The sequence below is a fragment of the Coregonus lavaretus genome, assembly GCF_964263955.1.
Source record: "Coregonus lavaretus genome assembly, contig: SUPER_36_unloc_1, whole genome shotgun sequence".
Taxonomy (NCBI): domain Eukaryota; kingdom Metazoa; phylum Chordata; class Actinopteri; order Salmoniformes; family Salmonidae; genus Coregonus; species Coregonus lavaretus.
In genome coordinates, this window is record NW_028167175.1 from 1,980,351 (window position 1) to 2,001,663 (window position 21,313).

Here is a 21,313-nt window from a genome sequence, read left to right on the forward strand (position 1 = left end):
CCCACTAGGTGTCATCCTCCGACAACCATAGACACCTCCTCACTCACAGTCGGGACTAATTATCTGCCTATTGGTGTCACCTGTGGCTATCTGATTCACTTTTGTATTTATGCTCTCACTTCCTTGTGTTCCCTTGCTCAGTTTTCTCTGCTAGTTCCTTGATGTCAAGCAGTACGTATCAGTGTCAGATCACGTGATGGAGTACTCGAGAAGGTGTTCTCCCTGTGTCATTGTGTTTTTCCAGTCAGAGTTAGTATTTCGTATTGTTTGTTGTCAGCCTGTTTTTTGGAGACCTATGTGCTCCTCATTTGTTTTCATGAATAGTCTGTTGTTTTGTATCCTTTCTTTTGGACCACCAGTAAAGATCCTTGTTTCACCATCCTTGCCTACTGCCTACTGTCTCTCCTGCACCGCACCTGGGGTCACACCTCACACCAACCCTTACAGGGCAGATGGAAGACAGCGTGTATGGCGTTGTGTGGGCGAGAGGTTTGCTGATGTCAACGTTGTGAACAGAGTGCCCCATGGTGGCGGTGGGGTTATGGTATAGGCAGGCATAAGCTACGGACAACGAACACAATTGCATTTTATTGATGGCAATTTGAATGCACAGAGAAAACTGTGACAAGATCCTGAGGCCCATTGTCGTGCCATTCATCCGCCGCCATCACCTCATGTTTCAGCATGATAATGCACAGCCCCATGTTGCAATGATCTGTACACAATTCCTGGAAGCTGAAAATGTCCCAGTTCTTCCATGGCCTGCATACTCACCAGACATGCCACCCATTGAGCATGTTTGGGATGCTCTGGGTCGACGTGTACGACAGCGTGTTCCAGTTCCCGCCGATATCCAGCAACTTCACACAGCCATTGAAGAGGAGTGGGAGAACATTCCACAGCCCACAATCAACAGCCTGATCAACTCTATGCGAAGGAGAAGTGTCGCGCTGCATGAGGCAAATGGTGGTCACACCAGATACTGACTGGTTTTCTGATCAACGCCCCTACCTTTTTTAAAAAGGCATCTGTGACCAACAGACGCATATCTGTATTCCCAGTCATGTGAAATCCATAGATTAGGGCCTAATGAATTTATTTCAATTGACTGATTTCCTCATATGAACTGATTTCCTCATATGAACTGATTTCCTCATAGGAACTGATTTCCTCATATGAACTGTAACTCAGTAAAACCTTTGGAATTGTTGCATGTTGCGTTTACATTTCTGTTCAGTGTATAACTATAGCTGCTGCACTATAGCCGCTGCAACTCCTTCTCATATTCTACCATGCAAAGCTCACCATGGCTTTTTCATGCGAATGTATATAGCCCACATTCTCTAGAGGATCTTTTATCTGTCTTCAGATAAAGGGCTTAGCTAGCTTAGCTCCATTGCTTTTCATGTTGTGCCATTTTGCTTGCAGCATTTAAATAGGTGATGAGCTACTCAACTTTTATGGAAGAAGAAACACCGTCCATCATTCTAACTAAGCCATTCTAACTAAGCCATTCTAACTAAGTCATTCTAACTAAGTCATTCAAACCAGGTTTGGGTTCAATTCCAATTTCAGTTTCCTTCCTGAATTGATTGAAATAGAATTAAGCCCTACTCTGATTCATTCCATAAGTGGTGATCATACGACACCATTATGTCAATGACATATAATAGGGAACGTCATCTTCCTATAAACAGAGTAACTATTGGATATAACTATAACATAACTATAACATAACTATAATAATAATAATATAATATGCCATTTAGCAGACGCTTTTATCCAAAGCGACTTACAGTCATGCGTGCATACATTTTTTTTTGTTGTTGTGTGTATTGTAACTATTACATAACTATAACATAACCATTGGATAACTATTACATAACTATTACATAACTATTACATAACTATAACATAACCATTGGATAACTATTACATAACTATTACATAACTATTGGATATAACTATTACATAACCATTGGATATAACCATTGGATATAACTATTACATAACTATAACATAACTATTACATAACTATTGGATATAACTATAACATAACCATTGGATATAACTATTACATAACTATAACATAACTATTGGATATAACTATTACATAACCATTGGATATAACTATTACATAACTATAACATAACTATTGGATATAACTATTACATAACTATTGGATATAACTATTACATAACCATTGGACATAACTATTACATAACTATAACATAACTATTACATAACTATTACATAACTATTACATAACTATTGGATATAACTATAACATAACCATTGGATAACTATTACATAACTATTACATAACTATTGGATATAACTATTACATAACCATTGGATATAACTATTACATAACTATAACATAACTATTACATAACTATTACATAACTATTACATAACTATTGGATATAACTATAACATAACCATTGGATATAACTATTACATTTACATTTACATTTTAGTCATTTAGCAGACGCTCTTATCCAGAGCGACTTACAGTTAGCACATACATTATTTTATCGAACCCACAACCCTGGCGTTGCAAACGCCATGCTCTACCAACTGAGCTACATCCCCTGCCGGCCATTCCCTCCCCTACCCTGGACGACGCTGGGCCAATTGTGCGCCGCCCCATGGGTCTCCCGGTCGCGGCCGGCTACGACAGAGCCTGGATTCGAACCAGGATCTCTAGTGGCACAGCTAGCACTGCGATGCAGTGCCTTAGACCACTGCGCCACTCGGGAGAACCATTACATAACTATAACAACTATTACATAACTATTACATAACTATTACATAACTATTACATAACTATAACATAACTATAACATAACTATTACATAACCATTGGATATAACTATTACATAACTATAACATAACTATAACATAACTATAACATAACCATTGGATATAACTATTACATAATTATTACATAACTATTGAATATAACTATTACATAACTATTACATAACCATTGGATATAACTATTACATAACTATTACATAACTATTGGATATAACTATTACATAACTATTACATAACTATTACATAACCATTGAATATAACTATTACAAAACCATTGGATATAACTATTACATAACTATTACATAACCATTGGATATAACTATTACATAACCATTGGATATAACTATAACGTAACCATTGGATGCCACCATGTTCATTGTAGTTCTTTCCCATCAGGCAGAGTTAGATAAAATAGCGTCATTACAACAACCAGATTACAACCAGAACAGGTTGAAATGTGGTTATATTGACATCATTGCAACCACTTTTGCCTGCTGGGTTCTAGCTAATCACCACAGAGGATACGTCCCAAATGGCACCCTATTCACTACGTAGTGCACTGCTTTTGACCAGGGCCAATAGAGCTCTTGTCAAAAGTAGTCCTCTGTAGAGGGACTAGACGTAGTCCTCTGTAGAGAGATTGCCATTTGGGACATGGCCAACTGAAGCAGCCCCATCCATCAGTATCTGTCTGTGTCTGCATTTCCTGCTTTTTACCTGCATGCCAAAGGTCTTCACATGGTCAGAGAGCATGATCATCTGTTTGAACAACAACAACAATGTGCTTCTGAACCAAACAAAACGCTTAGCTAATCTGAATCACTGCACATCTCTTGATCGAGTATAGTAGTTATATATATAGTATATAGTATAGTAGTTATATATAGTATAGAAGTTATATATAGTATATAGTATAGTAGTTATATATAGTATATAGTATAGAAGTTATATATAGTATATAGTATAGTAGTTATATATAGTATATAGTATAGTACTTATATATAGTATATAGTATAGTACTTATATATAGTATATAGTATAGCAGTTACACTACCGTTCAAAAGTTATTTAATCAGCACAACAGTTTTCAGCTGTGCTAACATAATTGCAAAAGGGATTTCTAATGATCAATTAGCCTTTAAAAATGATAAACTTGGATTAACAAACACAACGTGCCATTGGAACACAGGACTGATGGTTGCTGATAATGGGCCTCTGTACGTCTATGTAGATATTCCATTAAAAATCAGCCGTTTCCAGCTACAATAGCCATTTACAACATTAACAATGTCTACACTGTATTTCTGATCAATTTGATGTTATTTTAATGGACAAAAAATTTGCTTTTCTTTTGAAAACAAGGACATTTCTAAGTGACCCCAAACTTATGAACGGTAGTGTATATATAGTATATAGTAAAGTAGTTATATATATAGTATAGTACTTATATATAGTATAGTAGTTGTATTCATGTGTCCTTTCTGCTTTGTGTTTAAATATATGTTATTACTGTATTGTTGGGTTATGTTATATGGTTGTGTTTGGTTTTGTCAAGCTCGTGTTGGTCTGTCTGTGCTGGGTTTAAAAAATGCTTTCAAGCTTCCTGTCAAAGCCTCAGGTTTCTATATTAATACATAGAGGAGACAACAGCTTCAGCCCTTTCTCAAAGTTTGACAGTGTCCATTTTTTCATAGCATCATTTCCTTCCTTTAGGCATTTCCTGATTATTGACACGGTATATTTTTAACGGCCATTTTACTCAACTGTCCAGCAGCATGTATTAGCTACCAACAGAGACACATACTTACTGCCATTAACAACAAACTGCTAATTGGACACAAATCAGAACATCTGATATGAAAATGAACACAGACTATAAAGCATTTCTTCTTCATGTGCGTCTTGTCCCAAATAGCACCCTATTCCTTATGAAGCGCACTATGGGCCCTGGTCAAAAGTAGTGCACTATACAGGGAATAGGGTGCCATTTAGGAAGAGACACACATTAAGACAACATGCTTTACAGACTGTGTTCATTTTCATATTAGATGTTCTGATTTGTTTTCCAATTAGCAGTTTGTTGTTAATGGCAGGAAGTATCTATCATACATTATTACACACTATATATATAAGAGCATTGGCTCTGTTGGGATCATTCGTAATTTTCTCTTATGTAAAAAAAAACAAAAAAACACTTGGAGCTGAAGTCAATCGAACATCCTATATTAGCAGCAATTTTTACGCAGTAGCTTTGTTGACACAACTACCACCTGTAAAATGTGCATGCATTCTGAGAATTTAGAGAATTACCTGCCAGTGTCAGGAGAATATACGTGCTATTTCTCCTGTACACAAAACTACTGCAAACGCAATGGGTACTTTATATGACAGGTTGTCGTTGCAAATAGGAATGTGTTCTTAATTGGCCACCTTTTGTAGATTAAGTTGACCACTGACGAAGACATGAAATGTATGATTTTATGTATGATTTATTAGATCAATTGTTATTCAAGACTCTCCGAAACACAGACAGACATCTAAAAGCAGGCCGACCTAGTCTCACCTTAATCCAACACCACCAACCACATCATCATAACCATGGTTTGATCAGAGCCATAGAGACGCATATGTACCAGACCTGGGTTCAAGTAATATTTTTTAAAATGTGAAAACTTTAAGCACCTTCTTTAGTCTGCCTAGAGTGCCAGGGGGGGCGGGGTTTGCACTATTCCATTGGTTCCATAGTGCCAGGCAAGCTCAATCAAGCACAGCTAAAGTATTTCAGATGATTTCAAGTAGTGTTTGAACCCAGGTGTGATATGACAGGTATACAACCCTTCGTCTCTGGGTATGCCTGCTTAGCAGTTTGTTATCAGTGCTGTGTGTGGTCTGTGTTGCCTAGGTTACGCCCCGGTGACGGGCATGTGCCACCCTCTGAGGAGCTGCACCCTGAACCACGAGGACGGATTCTCCTCGGCCTTTGTGGTCGCACACGAGACCGGACATGTGTAAGTCATCGCAACACATGGGTTTACGTCCCAAATTACACCCTACTCCCCTGTAGTGCACTACTTTGACCAGAGCCTTATGGGACCGACGAGCCCATAGCTTGAATAAACTAAAGGGATACAAGCAAGAGCTGTGTGTGGGTTTCTCTTTTCTTTAAAGTAGTGCACTACAAAGGAAATAGGGTGCCATTTGGGACACAGAACATAGACACACTCCAGATGGGGGTCAATTCCATTTCAGGTAGGTCAATTCAGGAAGTAAATTGTAATTCCAGTTATTTTCTTTCAAGTTATCATCGAATAATTCACCTGCAACAAGTCTGTGTGACTGCTGTTCCAATTATACATGGACTGAATTCTACATGGACTGAATTATACGTTGACTGAATTATACATGGACTGAATTATACATTGACTGAATTATACATTGACTGAATTATACATTGACTGAATTATACATTGACTGAATTATACATGGACTGAACAGTTAGTTTAGACTGTAAATCCACCTTACTGTTAGTTTAGACTGTAAATCCACCTTACAGTTAGTTTAGACTGTAAATCCACCTTACAGTTAGTTTAGACTGTAAATCCACCTTACTGTTAGTTTAGACTGTAAATCCACCTTACTGTTAGTTTAGACTGTAAATCCACCTTACTGTTAGTTTAGACTGTAGATCCACCTTACTGTTAGTTTAGACTGTAAATCCACCTTACTGTTAGTTTAGACTGTAGATCCACCTTACTGTTAGTTTAGACTGTAAATCCACCTTACTGTTAGTTTAGACTGTAAATCCACCTTACAGTTAGTTTAGACTGTAGATCCACCTTACTGTTAGTTTAGACTGTAAATCCACCTTACTGTTAGTTTGACACTTTTCTATTACTGTTACTGATAGGTAGGGAGAAGACAGACAGACAGACAGACAGACCTATAGATATATAGATAGATAGATATAAACGCTGAAGTGTTCTACTTCTGCCCACCGTGGGCAGCTCAACAGCGCCCCCTATGGAGCAGAGTCAAGCCAAGGGTATAGGACTCTAACTTTGGCATTTCAAAGCCATGTCTCCTATTTTCCAACCATATGGATTGGAATGATTCTGAATAGTCTAGCCAGGACCATTCCATAAGAGCTGCTGCTCTACTTAGTCTAGCCAGGACCATTCCATAACAGCTGCTGCTCTACTTAGTCTAGCCAGGACCATTACATAAGAGCTGCTGCTCTACTTAGTCTAGCCAGGACCATTCCATAACAGCTGCTGCTCTACTTAGTCTAGCCAGGATCATTACATAAGATCTGCTGCTCTACTTCTCTTCTTCCCTTATTTTCTTCAGTCTTTTTTCTCTGTGGGTAAGGGCTCTGTGGGTAAGGGCTCTGTGGGTAAGGGATCTGTGGGTAAGGGCTCTGTGGGTAAGGGATCTGTGGGTAAGGGCTCTGTGGGTAAGGGCTCTGTGGGTAAGGGATCTGTGGGTAAGGGCTCTGTGGGTAAGGGATCTGTGGGTAAGGGCTCTGTGGGTAAGGGCTCCGTGGGTAAGGCCTCTGTGGGTAAGGCCTCTGTGGGTAAGGGCTCTGTGGGTAAGGGATCTGTGGGTAAGGCCTCTGTGGGTAAGGGCTCTGTGGGTAAGGGCTCTGTGGGTAAGGGCTCTGTGGGTAAGGATTCCTGTTGTCATTTATCTTAGGAAGCTCTTTTACCCCGGATGTGTACTGTATGTTTCAATTATAAGAACTATCATAATTGTTCCTAAGCACAGTGAATTTGTCTGTTTCCTAAATGGCACCGTATTCTCTACATAGTGCACTACTTTTGATCTGAGGCCTATGGGTATCCCTATGGGACCTGGTCAATAGTAGTGCACTATGTAGAGAATAGAGTCCCATTTGAGACACACCTTTTTGTGTTTGAGCGTAATAGTGTGTTTTGCTCATCAATAACTCAGGTACCATTTCAACAGGTTAGGTATGGAACATGACGGACAGGGGAATCGCTGTTCTGACGAGACCAGTATGGGGAGTATCATGGCACCGCTGGTCCAAGCGGCCTTCCATCGCTACCACTGGTCACGCTGCAGCAAGCAGGAACTGAACCGATACATCCAGTAAGTGCATCCCAACCTCACCAAACCAATGACTAGGGTTCTGAACCGATACATCCAGTAAGGGCATCCCAACCTCACCAAACCAATGACTAGGGTTCTGAACCGATACATCCAGTAAGGGCATCCCAACCTCACCAAACCAATGACTAGGGTTCTGAACCGATACATCCAGTAAGTGCATCCCAACCTCACCAAACCAATGACTAGGGTTCTGAACCGATACATCCAGTAAGGGCATCCCAACCTCACCAAACCAATGACTAGGGTTCTGAACCGATACATCCAATAAGGGCATCCCAACCTCACCAAACCAATGACTAGGGTTCTGAACCGATACATCCAGTAAGGGCATCCCAACCTCACCAAACCAATGACTAGGGTTCTGAACCGATACATCCAGTAAGGGCATCCCAACCTCACCAAACCAATGACTAGGGTTCTGAACCGATACATCCAGTAAGTGCATCCCAACCTCACCAAACCAATGACCAGGGTTCTGAACCGATACATCCAGTAAGGGCATCCCAACCTCACCAAACCAATGACTAGGGTTCTGAACCGATACATCCAGTAAGTGCATCCCAACCTCACCAAACCAATGACTAGGGTTCTGAACCGATACATCCAGTAAGTGCATCCCAACCTCACCAAACCAATGACTAGGGTTCTGAACCGATACATCCAGTAAGGGCATCCCAACCTCACCAAACCAATGACTAGGGTTCTGAACCGATACATCCAGTAAGTGCATCCCAACCTCACCAAACCAATGACTAGGGTTCTGAACCGATACATCCAGTAAGTGCATCCCAACCTCACCAAACCAATGACTAGGGTTCTGAACCGATACATCCAGTAAGGGCATCCCAACCTCACCAAACCAATGACTAGGGTTCTGAACCGATACATCCAGTAAGGGCATCCCAACCTCACCAAACCAATGACTAGGGTTCTGAACCGATACATCCAGTAAGTGCATCCCAACTTCACCAAACCAATGACCAGGGTTCTGAACCGATACATCCAGTAAGGGCATCCCAACCTCACCAAACCAATGACTAGGGTTCTGAACCGATACATCCAGTAAGGGCATCCCAACCTCACCAAACCAATGACTAGGGTTCTGAACCGATACATCCAGTAAGGGCATCCCAACCTCACCAAACCAATGACTAGGGTTCTGAACCGATACATCCAGTAAGGGCATCCCAACCTCACCAAACCAATGACTAGGGTTCTGAACCGATACATCCAGTAAGTGCATCCCAACCTCACCAAACCAATGACCAGGGTTCTGAACCGATACATCCAGTAAGGGCATCCCAACCTCACCAAACCAATGACTAGGGTTCTGAACCGATACATCCAGTAAGTGCATCCCAACCTCACCAAACCAATGACTAGGGTTCTGAACCGATACATCCAGTAAGTGCATCCCAACCTCACCAAACCAATGACTAGGGTTCTGAACCGATACATCCAGTAAGGGCATCCCAACCTCACCAAACCAATGACTAGGGTTCTGAACCGATACATCCAGTAAGTGCATCCCAACCTCACCAAACCAATGACTAGGGTTCTGAACCGATACATCCAGTAAGTGCATCCCAACCTCACCAAACCAATGACTAGGGTTCTGAACCGATACATCCAGTAAGGGCATCCCAACCTCACCAAACCAATGACTAGGGTTCTGAACCGATACATCCAGTAAGGGCATCCCAACCTCACCAAACCAATGACTAGGGTTCTGAACCGATACATCCAGTAAGTGCATCCCAACTTCACCAAACCAATGACCAGGGTTCTGAACCGATACATCCAGTAAGGGCATCCCAACCTCACCAAACCAATGACTAGGGTTCTGAACCGATACATCCAGTAAGGGCATCCCAACCTCACCAAACCAATGACTAGGGTTCTGAACCGATACATCCAGTAAGGGCATCCCAACCTCACCAAACCAATGACTAGGGTTCTGAACCGATACATCCAGTAAGTGCATCCCAACCTCACCAAACCAATGACTAGGGTTCTGAACCGATACATCCAGTAAGTGCATCCCAACCTCACCAAACCAATGACTAGGGTTCTGAACCGATACATCCAGTAAGGGCATCCCAACCTCACCAAACCAATGACTAGGGTTCTGAACCGATACATCCAGTAAGTGCATCCCAACCTCACCAAACCAATGACTAGGGTTCTGAACCGATACATCCAGTAAGGGCATCCCAACCTCACCAAACCAATGACTAGGGTTCTGAACCGATACATCCAGTAAGGGCATCCCAACCTCACCAAACCAATGACTAGGGTTCTGAACCGATACATCCAGTAAGGGCATCCCAACCTCACCAAACCAATGACTAGGGTTCTGATAACTTTCCCATCATTTCCAGGTTTTCCAGGAATCTTGGTCACTAACATATCACTGACATATATCACTGACATATCACCCCAGGAAGATTAGCTGTCGTCAAGGCGTCAGCTAATGGGGATCCAAATAAAGATGAAGTTAGAGATACCACTGACACACCACTGACACACCACTGACACACCACTGACACACCACTGACATACCACTGACACACCACTGGCATACCACTGACACACCACTGACACACCACTGACACACCACTGACACACCACTGACACACCACTGACACACCACTGATACACCACTGACACACCACTGACACACCACTGACACACCACTGACATAACCTATTCTGTTAGATATAACATAGTATATCCCCTCTACTGAAAACCTATTATTTCTATCTCCCCCAGCTCTCATGTTATCATACCACCTTGCCACTCTAATCTATTTCATAACTCTTATGACTGTCTCTGTTCTGATGTGTTTAACCCCCCCCCCCCCCCAGCTCTTATGACTGTCTCCTGGACAACCCTTTTGAACACAAGTGGCCCAAGCTTCCTGAGCTGCCCGGGATTAACTACTCCATGGACGAGCAGTGTCGCTTTGATTTCGGCGTGGGCTACAAGATGTGCACCGCTGTAAGTCCACTCCACCAGCTAGCTTGACCACTGAGATCTGAGAATTAACAACTGTGACCGTTGGTGACAGAAAAGCTTATCATTGTGTGTCCCAAATGACACCCTATTCCATATATGGTGCACTGCTTTTTACCAGGGCCCGTCAGGAATAGGTGGCCATTTGGGACACAGATTCAGGACTGCATGGGGCGCTCAGTACCACTCAGGACTTTGATCTTCTGAGGATGCGATTAAAATATAATAAAGTTTATTGTTAGATGGAGCAGGGTCCTGCGTTCTCCGTACGCTCCCCCTGGTCTATAGGCTTAGATAGACTGGCCAGCTTTTTGCTGGATCCTGCTTTCCCTGTTTGAGATTGTAGCCATGCAGCAGAGGGGCCATGACCGATGGAGCTCTGGGAAGAGACTAGGTGACCTGTAGTCTGGCCACAGAAATGCACTTACTACCTCTCAGCCCTCTCTCTGACATCCTCTTCCCTTCTCTCTCCTCTTCTCTCTCTGACATCCTCTTCCCTTATCTCTCCTCTTCTCTCTCTGACATCCTCTTCTCTCTCCTCTTCTCTTCTCTCTGACATCCTCTTCCCTTCTCTCTCCTCTTCTCTCTGACATCCTCTTCTCTACTCTCTCCTCTTCTCTCGCTGACATCCTCTTCTCTACTCTCTCCTCTTCTCTCTCTGACATCCTCTTCTCTCTCCTCTTCTCTTCTCTCTGACATCCTCTTCCCTTCTCTCTCCTCTTCTCTCTGACATCCTCTTCCCTACTCTCTCCTCTTCTCTCTGACATCCTCTTCCCTACTCTCTCCTCTTCCCTCTGACATCCTCTTCCCTTATCTCTCCTCTTCTCTCTGACATCCTCTTCCCTTATCTCTCCTCTTCTCTCTGACATCCTCTTCTCTCTCCTCTTCTCTCCTCTTCTCTCTGACATCCTCTTCCCTTCTCTCTCCTCTACTCTCTGACATCCTCTTCCCTTATCTCTCCTCTTCTCTCTGACATCCTCTTCCCTTATCTCTCCTCTTCTCTCTGACATCCTCTTCCCTACTCTCTCCTCTTCTCTCTGACATCCTCTTCCCTTATCTCTCCTCTTCTCTCTCTGACATCCTCTTCCCTACTCTCTCCTCTTCTCTCTCTGACATCCTCTTTTTTAACTCTCTCTCTCTCCCCTTCCTCCCCCCTATAGTTCCGGACCTACGATCCCTGCAAGCAGCTGTGGTGTAGTCACCCTGACAACCAGTACTTTTGTAAGACGAAGAAGGGTCCGCCGGTAGATGGGACAGAGTGTGCACCGGCGAAGGTGGGAAACATGGATTTCTGATGACAATAGATGGACCTAATAATATAAGGACTATACTTCATCTTTACAAAAAGTTCTCCAAAAACTACTCAATTACTTGAAGAAGTTTTACAAAATGTATATTAGAAAGAACATATCGGCCCGTTTGAATGTTATTATAATAATAATAATAATAATAATAATAATAATAATATTTGGTGGGCGCTTATATTTGTTCTATGTCACACATGTACTGATGTCGAACTGTAATGGATGTCTAATGCAGGGGGCACCTTAGTTGGAAGGACAATTTCATAGTAATGGCTGGAACGGAATGATTGGAATGGTATCGAACACATCAAACACGTGGTTTCCATGTGTTTGATACCATTCCATTCCATTTACTCCATTGCAGCCATTACTACGAGCCGTCCTCCCCTCTACAGCCTCCTGTGCTGTCTAACTGTAATGGATGTCTAATGACATAACAGTCTTATAGAAGGACTTGTAAAAGTAAACAATAGATAACATGGATAGTAGAAGGAACATTATCAGGCCAGTTTGAATGTACTTAATAAGCATTTAATTAGCATTTAATTGACTATTTATACTTGGAATTGGACTTAAAGTGTTCAATGCCTGCTCCTTTATCCATACATTTAAATAGCATTAAAAGAGCATTTAATCAGCTATTCATACTTCATAGACGAATAGTGTTCATTTCATGTTCTAGCCATGTTTCTTTAGCCAGGATTGCTCTAAGCATCAGAGCATCAGAACTCTGACCCATGAGATGTTCAGGGCTCATTTTAGTGATGTTGCTTTAGCCAGGATTGCTCTAAGCATCAGAGCATCAGAACTCTGACCCATGAGATGTTCAGGGCTCATTCTAGTGATGTTGCTTTAGCCAGGATTGCTCTAAGCATCAGAGCATCAGAACTCTGACCCATGAGATGTTCAGGGCTCATTCTAGTGATGTTGCTTTAGCCAGGATTGCTCTAAGCATCAGAGCATCAGAACTCTGACCCATGAGATGTTCAGGGCTCATTTTAGTGATGTTGCTTTAGCCAGGATTGCTCTAAGCATCAGAGCATCAGAACTCTGACCCATGAGATGTTCAGGGCTCATTCTAGCCATGGTTTGAATGCTAATGGAGCCGATGAATGGAAAGATATTGTACACATGTATGCACTGTTGACTCCACTGTCCGTAAAAATTATAAAAAGTCCTTGTAAAAGTAAACAATAGTTAACATGGATAGTAGAAGAAACATTATCAGGCCAGTTTGAATGTACTTAATAAGCATTTAATTAGCATTACATTAGCATTTAATTAGCATTACATTGGCTATTCGTGATTAATGGAGTAACAGTGGTCATAACAGTGTTCTATCCATGTTCCTTTAGCTGGCATCTCTCTAAGAGTTCTTATATACCCTTGACGTGGTCAGGGCTCATTCTAGCCATGGTTTGAATGGTAATGGGGCCAATGAATAGAAAGATATTATAGGTACTGTATGAATGTATGCCCTGTTGACTCCCCTGTGTCCTGTCTGTCTGTTTAGTGGTGCTTCAAGGGTCACTGTATCTGGCGGTCCACTAACCAACCGCAGGGCCATGACGGTAGCTGGGGGTCCTGGACTAAGTTTGGGTCCTGCTCCAGAACCTGTGGGGGTGGAGTACGCTCCCGGAGCAGAACTTGCAACAACCCTGCGTGAGTGTCTGTCACAGGGGAACGGGGGGGCATTGGGGTTAGGGAGGATAGAGATGTATAAATCTGGCTCTGGGGTGGCTGTATGATACAGGCTGTATGATTCATACACACTGTCTCCTTACTGACGTTATCCTCTACATCCTGTTAGGACTTCTATCTACAGGCTGTATGATTCATACACACTGTCTCCTTACTGACGTTATCCTCTACATCCTGTTAGGACTTCTATCTACAGGCTGAATGATTCATACACACTGTCTCCTTACTGACGTTATCCTCTACATCCTGTTAGGACTTCTATCTACAGGCTGAATGATTCATACACACTGTCTCCTTACTGACGTTATCCTCTACATCCTGTTAGGACTTCTATCTACAGGCTGTATGATTCATACACACTGTCTCCTTACTGACGTTATCCTCTACATCCTGTTAGGACTTCTATCTACAGGCTGTATGATTCATACACACTGTCTCCTTACTGACGTTATCCTCTACATCCTGTTAGGACGTCTATCTACAGGCTGTATGATTCATACACACTGTCTCCTTACTGACGTTATCCTCTACATCCTGTTAGGACTTCTATCTACAGGCTGTATGATTCATACACACTGTCTCCTTACTGACGTTATCCTCTACATCCTGTTAGGACTTCTATCTACAGGCTGAATGATTCATACACACTGTCTCCTTACTGACGTTATCCTCTACATCCTGTTAGGACGTCTATCTACAGGCTGTATGATTCATACACACTGTCTCCTTACTGACGTTATCCTCTACATCCTGTTAGGACTTCTATCTACAGGCTGTATGATTCATACACACTGTCTCCTTACTGACGTTATCCTCTACATCCTGTTAGGACGTCTATCTACAGGCTGTATGGTTCATACACACTGTCTCCTTACTGACGTTATCCTCTACATCCTGTTAGGACTTCTATCTACAGGCTGTATGGTTCATACACACTGTCTCCTTACTGACGTTATCCTCTACATCCTGTTAGGACTTCTATCTACAGGCTGAATGATTCATACACACTGTCTCCTTACTGACGTTATCCTCTACATCCTGTTAGGACTTCTATCTACAGGCTGTATGATTCATACACACTGTCTCCTTACTGACGTTATCCTCTACATCCTGTTAGGACTTCTATCTACAGGCTGTATGATTAATACACACTGTCTCCTTACTGACGTTATCCTCTACATCCTGTTAGGACTTCTATCTACAGGCTGTATGATTCATACACACTGTCTCCTTACTGACGTTATCCTCTACATCCTGTTAGGACTTCTATCTACAGGCTGTATGGTTCATACACACTGTCTCCTTACTGACGTTATCCTCTACATCCTGTTAGGACTTCTATCTACAGGCTGTATGATTCATACACACTGTCTCCTTACTGACGTTATCCTCTACATCCTGTTAGGACTTCTATCTACAGGCTGTATGGTTCATACACACTGTCTCCTTACTGACGTTATCCTCTACATCCTGTTAGGACTTCTATCTACAGGCTGTATGATTCATACACACTGTCTCCTTACTGACGTTATCCTCTACATCCTGTTAGGACTTCTATCTACAGGCTGTATGATTCATACACACTGTCTCCTTACTGACGTTATCCTCTACATCCTGTTAGGACTTCTATCTACAGGCTGTATGGTTCATACACACTGTCTCCTTACTGACGTTATCCTCTACATCCTGTTAGGACTTCTATCTACAGGCTGTATGGTTCATACACACTGTCTCCTTACTGACGTTATCCTCTACATCCTGTTAGGACTTCTATCTACAGGCTGAATGATTCATACACACTGTCTCCTTACTGACGTTATCCTCTACATCCTGTTAGGACTTCTATCTACAGGCTGAATGATTCATACACACTGTCTCCTTACTGACGTTATCCTCTACATCCTGTCAGGACTTCTATCTACAGGCTGAATGATTCATACACACTGTCTCCTTACTGACATTATCCTCTACATCCTGTTAGGACTTCTATCTACAGGCTGAATGATTCATACACACTGTCTCCTTACTGACGTTATCCTCTACATCCTGTTAGGACTTCTATCTACAGGCTGTATGGTTCATACACACTGTCTCCTTACTGACGTTATCCTCTACATCCTGTTAGGACTTCTATCTACAGGCTGTATGATTCATACACACTTTCTCCTTACTGACGTTATCCTCTACATCCTGTTAGGACTTCTATCTACAGGCTGTATGGTTCATACACACTGTCTCCTTACTGACGTTATCCTCTACATCCTGTTAGGACTTCTATCTACAGGCTGTATGGTTCATACACACTCTCTCCTTACTGACGTTATCCTCTACATCCTGTTAGGACTTCTATCTACAGGCTGTATGGTTCATACACACTGTCTCCTTACTGACGTTATCCTCTACATCCTGTTAGGACTTCTATCTACAGGCTGTATGATTCATACACACTGTCTCCTTACTGACGTTATCCTCTACATCCTGTTAGGACTTCTATCTACAGGCTGTATGATTCATACACACATTGTGACATGTAGTTCACAGTTGCTTTGTCTCTTTAGTCAGAGATGTCTGAAAGAAAGTCAAGGTGGGATCATGTTTTTCTTTGCGCTGAACTTGCCTTGTTGGATATGTGTGTGTGTGTGTGCGTGTGTGTGTGTTTGTGTGTATGCGTGTGTGTGTGTTTGTGTGCGTGGTTCCGTGAATGCGTGACTTTATGCATATACTGTATGTACGGACAGTTGAAGTCGGAAGTTTACGTACACTTAGGTTGGAGTCATTAAAACTCGTTTTTCAATCACTCCACAAATTTCTTGTTAACAAACTATAGTTTTGGCAGGTCAGTTAGGACATCTACTTTGTGCATGACACAAGTAATTTTTCCAACAATTGTTTACAGACAGATTATTTCACTTATAATTCACTGTATCACAATTCCAGTGGGCCAGAAGTTTACGTACACTAAGTTGACTGTGCCTTTAAACAGCTTGGAAAATTCATGAAAATGATGTCATGGCTTTAGAAGCTTCTGATAGGCTAATTGACATAATTTGAGTCAATTTTGAGGTGTACCTGTGGATGTATTTCAAGGCCTACCTTCAAACTCAGTGCCTCTTTGCTTGACATCATGGGAAAATCAAAAGAAATCAGCCAAGACCTCAGACATTTTTTTGTAGACCTCCACAAGTCTGGTTCATCCTTGGGAGCAATTTCCAAACGCCTGAAGGTACCACGTTCATCTGTACAAACAATAGTACGCAAGTATAAACACCATGGGACCACGCAGCCGTCATACCACTCAGGAAGGAGACGCGTACTGTCTCCTAGAGATGAATGTACTTTTGTGCGAAAAGTGCAAATCAATCCCAGAACAACAACAAATGAACTTGTGAAGATGCTGGAGGAAACAGGTACAAAAGTATCTATATCCACAGTAAAACGAGTCCTATATCGACATAACCTGAAAGGCCGCTCAGCAAGGAAGAAGCCACTGCACCAAAACAGCCATAAAAAAGCCAGACTACGGTTTGCAACTGCACATGGGGACAAAGATCGTACTTTTTGGAGAAATGTCCTCTGGTCTGATGAAACAAAAATATAACTGTTTGGTCATAATGACCATCGTTATGTTTGGAGGAAAAAGGGGGTTGCTTGCAAGCCGAAGAACACCATCCCAACCGTGAAGCACGGGGGTGGCAGCATCATGCTGTGGGGGTGCTTTGCTGCAGGAGGGACTGGTGCACTTCACAAAATAGATGGCATCATGAGGAAGGAAAATGATGTGGATATATTGAAGCAACATCTCAAGACATCAGTCAGGAAGTTAAAGCTTGGTCGCAAATGGGTCTTCCAAATGGACAATGACCCCAAGCATACTTCCAAAGTTGTGGCAAAATGGCTTAAGGACAACAAAGTCAAGGTATTGGAGTGGCCATCACAAAGCCCAGACCTCAATCCTATAGAAAATGTGTGGGCAGAACTGAAAAAGTGTGTGCAAGCAAGGAGGCCTACAAACCTGACTCAGTTACACCAGCTCTGTCAGGAGGAATGGGCCAAAATTCACCCAACTTATTGTGGGAAGCTTGTGGAAGGCTACCCGAAACGTTTGACCCGAGTTAAACAATTTAAAGGCAATGCTACCTAATTGAGTGTATGTAAACTTCTGACCCACGGGGAAATGTGACGAAAGAAATAAAAGCTGAAATAAATCATTCTCTCTACTATTATTCTGACATCTATATTCTTAAAATAAAGTGGTGATCCTAACTGACCTAAGAAAGGGCATTTTTACTAGGATTAAATGTCAGGAATTGTGAAAAACTGAGTTTAAATGTATTTTGGCGAAGGTGTATGTAAACTTCTGACTTCTACTGTAGGTGTCATGTAAATCATAATTAACCCTGTGTACTACAACATCAACATGGCCCTCACTAGAGACTCATTACTCACTTCTAGCATTTATTTTTTTCATTTTTAGTCATTTAGCAGACGCTGTTATCCAGAGCATACATATTTATTTATTTTTATACCAGCCCCCCCGTGGGAATCGAACCCACCACCCTGGCGTTGCAAGCGCCATGCTCTACCAACTGAGCTACATGGGACATTACAGTTAAATGGAACAAATCACTGGACCCGGATGACAGGCCCCTCCTCTCTGTACATGCTCTGCATCCCAAATGCCACCCTATTCCCTATATAGTGCACTACGTTTGACCAGGGCCCCATAGGGAATAGGGTTCCATTTGGGACGTCCAAATGGTGTTGATTACTCTGTTGTTGTTGTTGTTTACTTGTGTCTGTGTTGTCGGCCCTGTCTCCAGGCCTGCGTACGGCGGTCGGGATTGCCCCGGGTCCACTTTTGATTACCAGATGTGCAACACGGAGGAGTGTGCCGGACCGTACGAAGACTTCCGCGCTCAACAGTGTGTCCAGAGGAGCAACAAATACCACAAGAACACCAAGCACACCTGGCTACCCTACGAACACCCAGATGGTAGGACACAGCCTGCATCCCAAATGGAACACTATTCCTTTAGTGCATTACTGTTGACCAAAGGTCAAAGGTGAAATGATGCAGCTGGGTTGTAGTGAGTGATGTTAAGTTATAGTAAAGAAACTCATAATGGCACCCTATTCCCTATATGGTGCACTGCTTTTGACCAGGGCTCTGATCAAAAGTTGTGCACTAAAATATTGGCTTTACTTATTAACCCCTGCCATTCTAAAAGGTGAAACCATAATGTCCACTGTATTAGCAATAAAATGATTCTAATACATATTTACCGTAATAAGACAGTTTCCATACAATAGTAATAATTATCTAAATTAATTATATATCTTACATAAGAAATAATAAATCAACCAAATAAGTTTTATACATTTACAATACATTTATTTGACACAGACGATATGGCTGTAGCAATGAGATGTGTTTTCATGCAGAGAGCCACTATACGACACACACCAATAGGAACATTAGAAGATGGGTGGACGGGAGAGACTCAGAGATGCACTATATATACAAAAGTATGTGGACACCGCTTCAAATCAGTGGATTCGGCTATTCCAGCACACAGCCATGCAATCTCCATAGACAAACATTGGCAGTAGAATGGCCTTACTGAAGAGCTGCCAACAAGTCAGTTCGTCAAATTTCTGCCCTGCTAGAGCTGCCCCGGTCAACTGTCAGTGCTGTTATTGTGAAGTGGAAACGTCTAGGAGCAACAAGTGGTAGGCCACTCAAGCTCACAGAACAGGAGTGCAGAGTGCTGAAGCGCGTAGCACGTAAAAATTGTCTGTCCTCGGATGCAACACTCACTACTGAGTTCCAAACTGCCTCTGGAAGCAACGTCAGCACAATAACTGTTCGTCGGGAGCGTCATGAAATGGGTTTCCATGGCCGAGCAGCAACACACAAGCCTAAGATCACCATGTGCAATGCCAGGCGTTGGCTGGAGTGGTGTAAAGCTCGCCGCCATTGGACTCTGGAGCAGTGGAAACTCGTTCTCTGGAGTGATGAATTATGCTTCACCATCTGGCAGTCCGACGGACTAATCTGGGTTTGGCGGATGCCAGGAGAACGCTACCTGCTCTGATGCATAGTGCCAACTGTAAAGTTTGGTGGAGGAGGAATAATGGTCTGGGGCTGTTTTTCATGGTTCAGGCTTGGCCACTTAGTTTCAGTGGAGGGAAATTTTAACGCTACAGCGTACAATGACATTCTAGACGATTCTGTGCTTCCAACTTTGTGGCAACAGTTTGGGGTAGGCCCTTTCCTCTTTCAGCATGACAATGCCCCCGTGCACAAAGCGAGGTCCAAACAGAAATGGTTTGTCGAGATCGGTGTGGAGGACTGGCCTGCACAGAGCCCTGACCTCAACTCCATCTAACAAGTTTGGGATGAATTGGAACGCCGACTGCGAGCCTTGGCCTAATCGCCCAACATCAGTGCCCGACCTCACAAATGCTCTTGTGGCTGAATGGAAGCAAGTCCCCTGCAGCAATGTTCCAACATCTAGTGGAAAGCCTTCCCAGAAGAGTGGAGGCTGTTATAGCAGCAAAGGGGGGGGACCAACTCCATATTAATGCCCATGATTTTGGAATGAGATGTTCGACGAGCAGGTGTCCACATACTTTTGATCATGTCGTGTATGTGACTCAGAGTTTTCCTCATGAATGTCTCAAATCAGACTACTGCTGGTGAGACGGACACCGAGAGAAGTCTACATTATCTGGACATTAATTAGACCTTTATTCTTCCTGAAAGAAAAATAACACCCTTTGTGATGTCAAGAGCATACAGGAACATTAACATCACACACAGCAGCGTAACCATTTCAGACGCACACATGTGAACTGAGCATATTATCTCTATGATCTCTATGATCTCTGGCCTTGTGTTCCTGAGGTGAAACATAGCGGAGAGATACAATACAATGCTTTCTCTGTCATTTACTTAGTCTATCTTCCCTCAGTCAGGACTAAAGGATGTGTTCAGTTTGTTTTCTTCTTCTATGGAGTTTTATTAGCCTCTGCATTGCTTCCTGTTTGGGGTCTTAGACTGGGTTTCTGTATAGCACTTTGTGACAACCGCTGATGTAAAAAGGGCTTTATAAATACATTTGATTGATTGATTGATTGATTGATTGATCTTCACCCGTGCAGAGGCTCACAAGTGTGAGTTGAGCTGTCAGTCCAAAGAGACCGGTGAGGTGGTGGTCATGAACCAGGTGATGCATGATGGGACGCGGTGCAGCTACACAGACCCCTTCAGTGTCTGCACCCGGGGGGAATGTCTGGTATGTACCGTATAGCTATCTCTCTATCTATACCTCTCTATC

The 21,313-nt window shown here is 42.5% G+C and overlaps 2 protein-coding genes across 2 annotated transcripts in view; both read left to right on the plus strand.

The window, feature by feature from the left end:
• LOC311111064 (A disintegrin and metalloproteinase with thrombospondin motifs 3-like) overlaps positions 1–21,286 on the plus strand; it is a gene marked incomplete at both ends in the record, with an annotated part of 39,955 nt that extends 18,669 nt beyond the window's left edge. The window contains 7 exons of the mRNA XM_084189062.1: positions 5,726–5,831; positions 7,789–7,932; positions 10,821–10,953; positions 12,129–12,242; positions 13,786–13,934; positions 18,794–18,966; positions 21,138–21,286. Coding sequence (XP_084045188.1) covers positions 5,726–5,831; positions 7,789–7,932; positions 10,821–10,953; positions 12,129–12,242; positions 13,786–13,934; positions 18,794–18,966; positions 21,138–21,286 — 968 coding nt within the window. The remainder of the gene's footprint in view (positions 1–5,725; positions 5,832–7,788; positions 7,933–10,820; positions 10,954–12,128; positions 12,243–13,785; positions 13,935–18,793; positions 18,967–21,137) is intronic.
• Positions 1–21,313, plus strand: part of LOC311111094 (A disintegrin and metalloproteinase with thrombospondin motifs 14-like) — a gene marked incomplete at its 5' end in the record, with an annotated part of 276,043 nt that overhangs the window by 75,858 nt on the left and 178,872 nt on the right. The gene's annotated exons all lie outside the window — the stretch shown is intronic.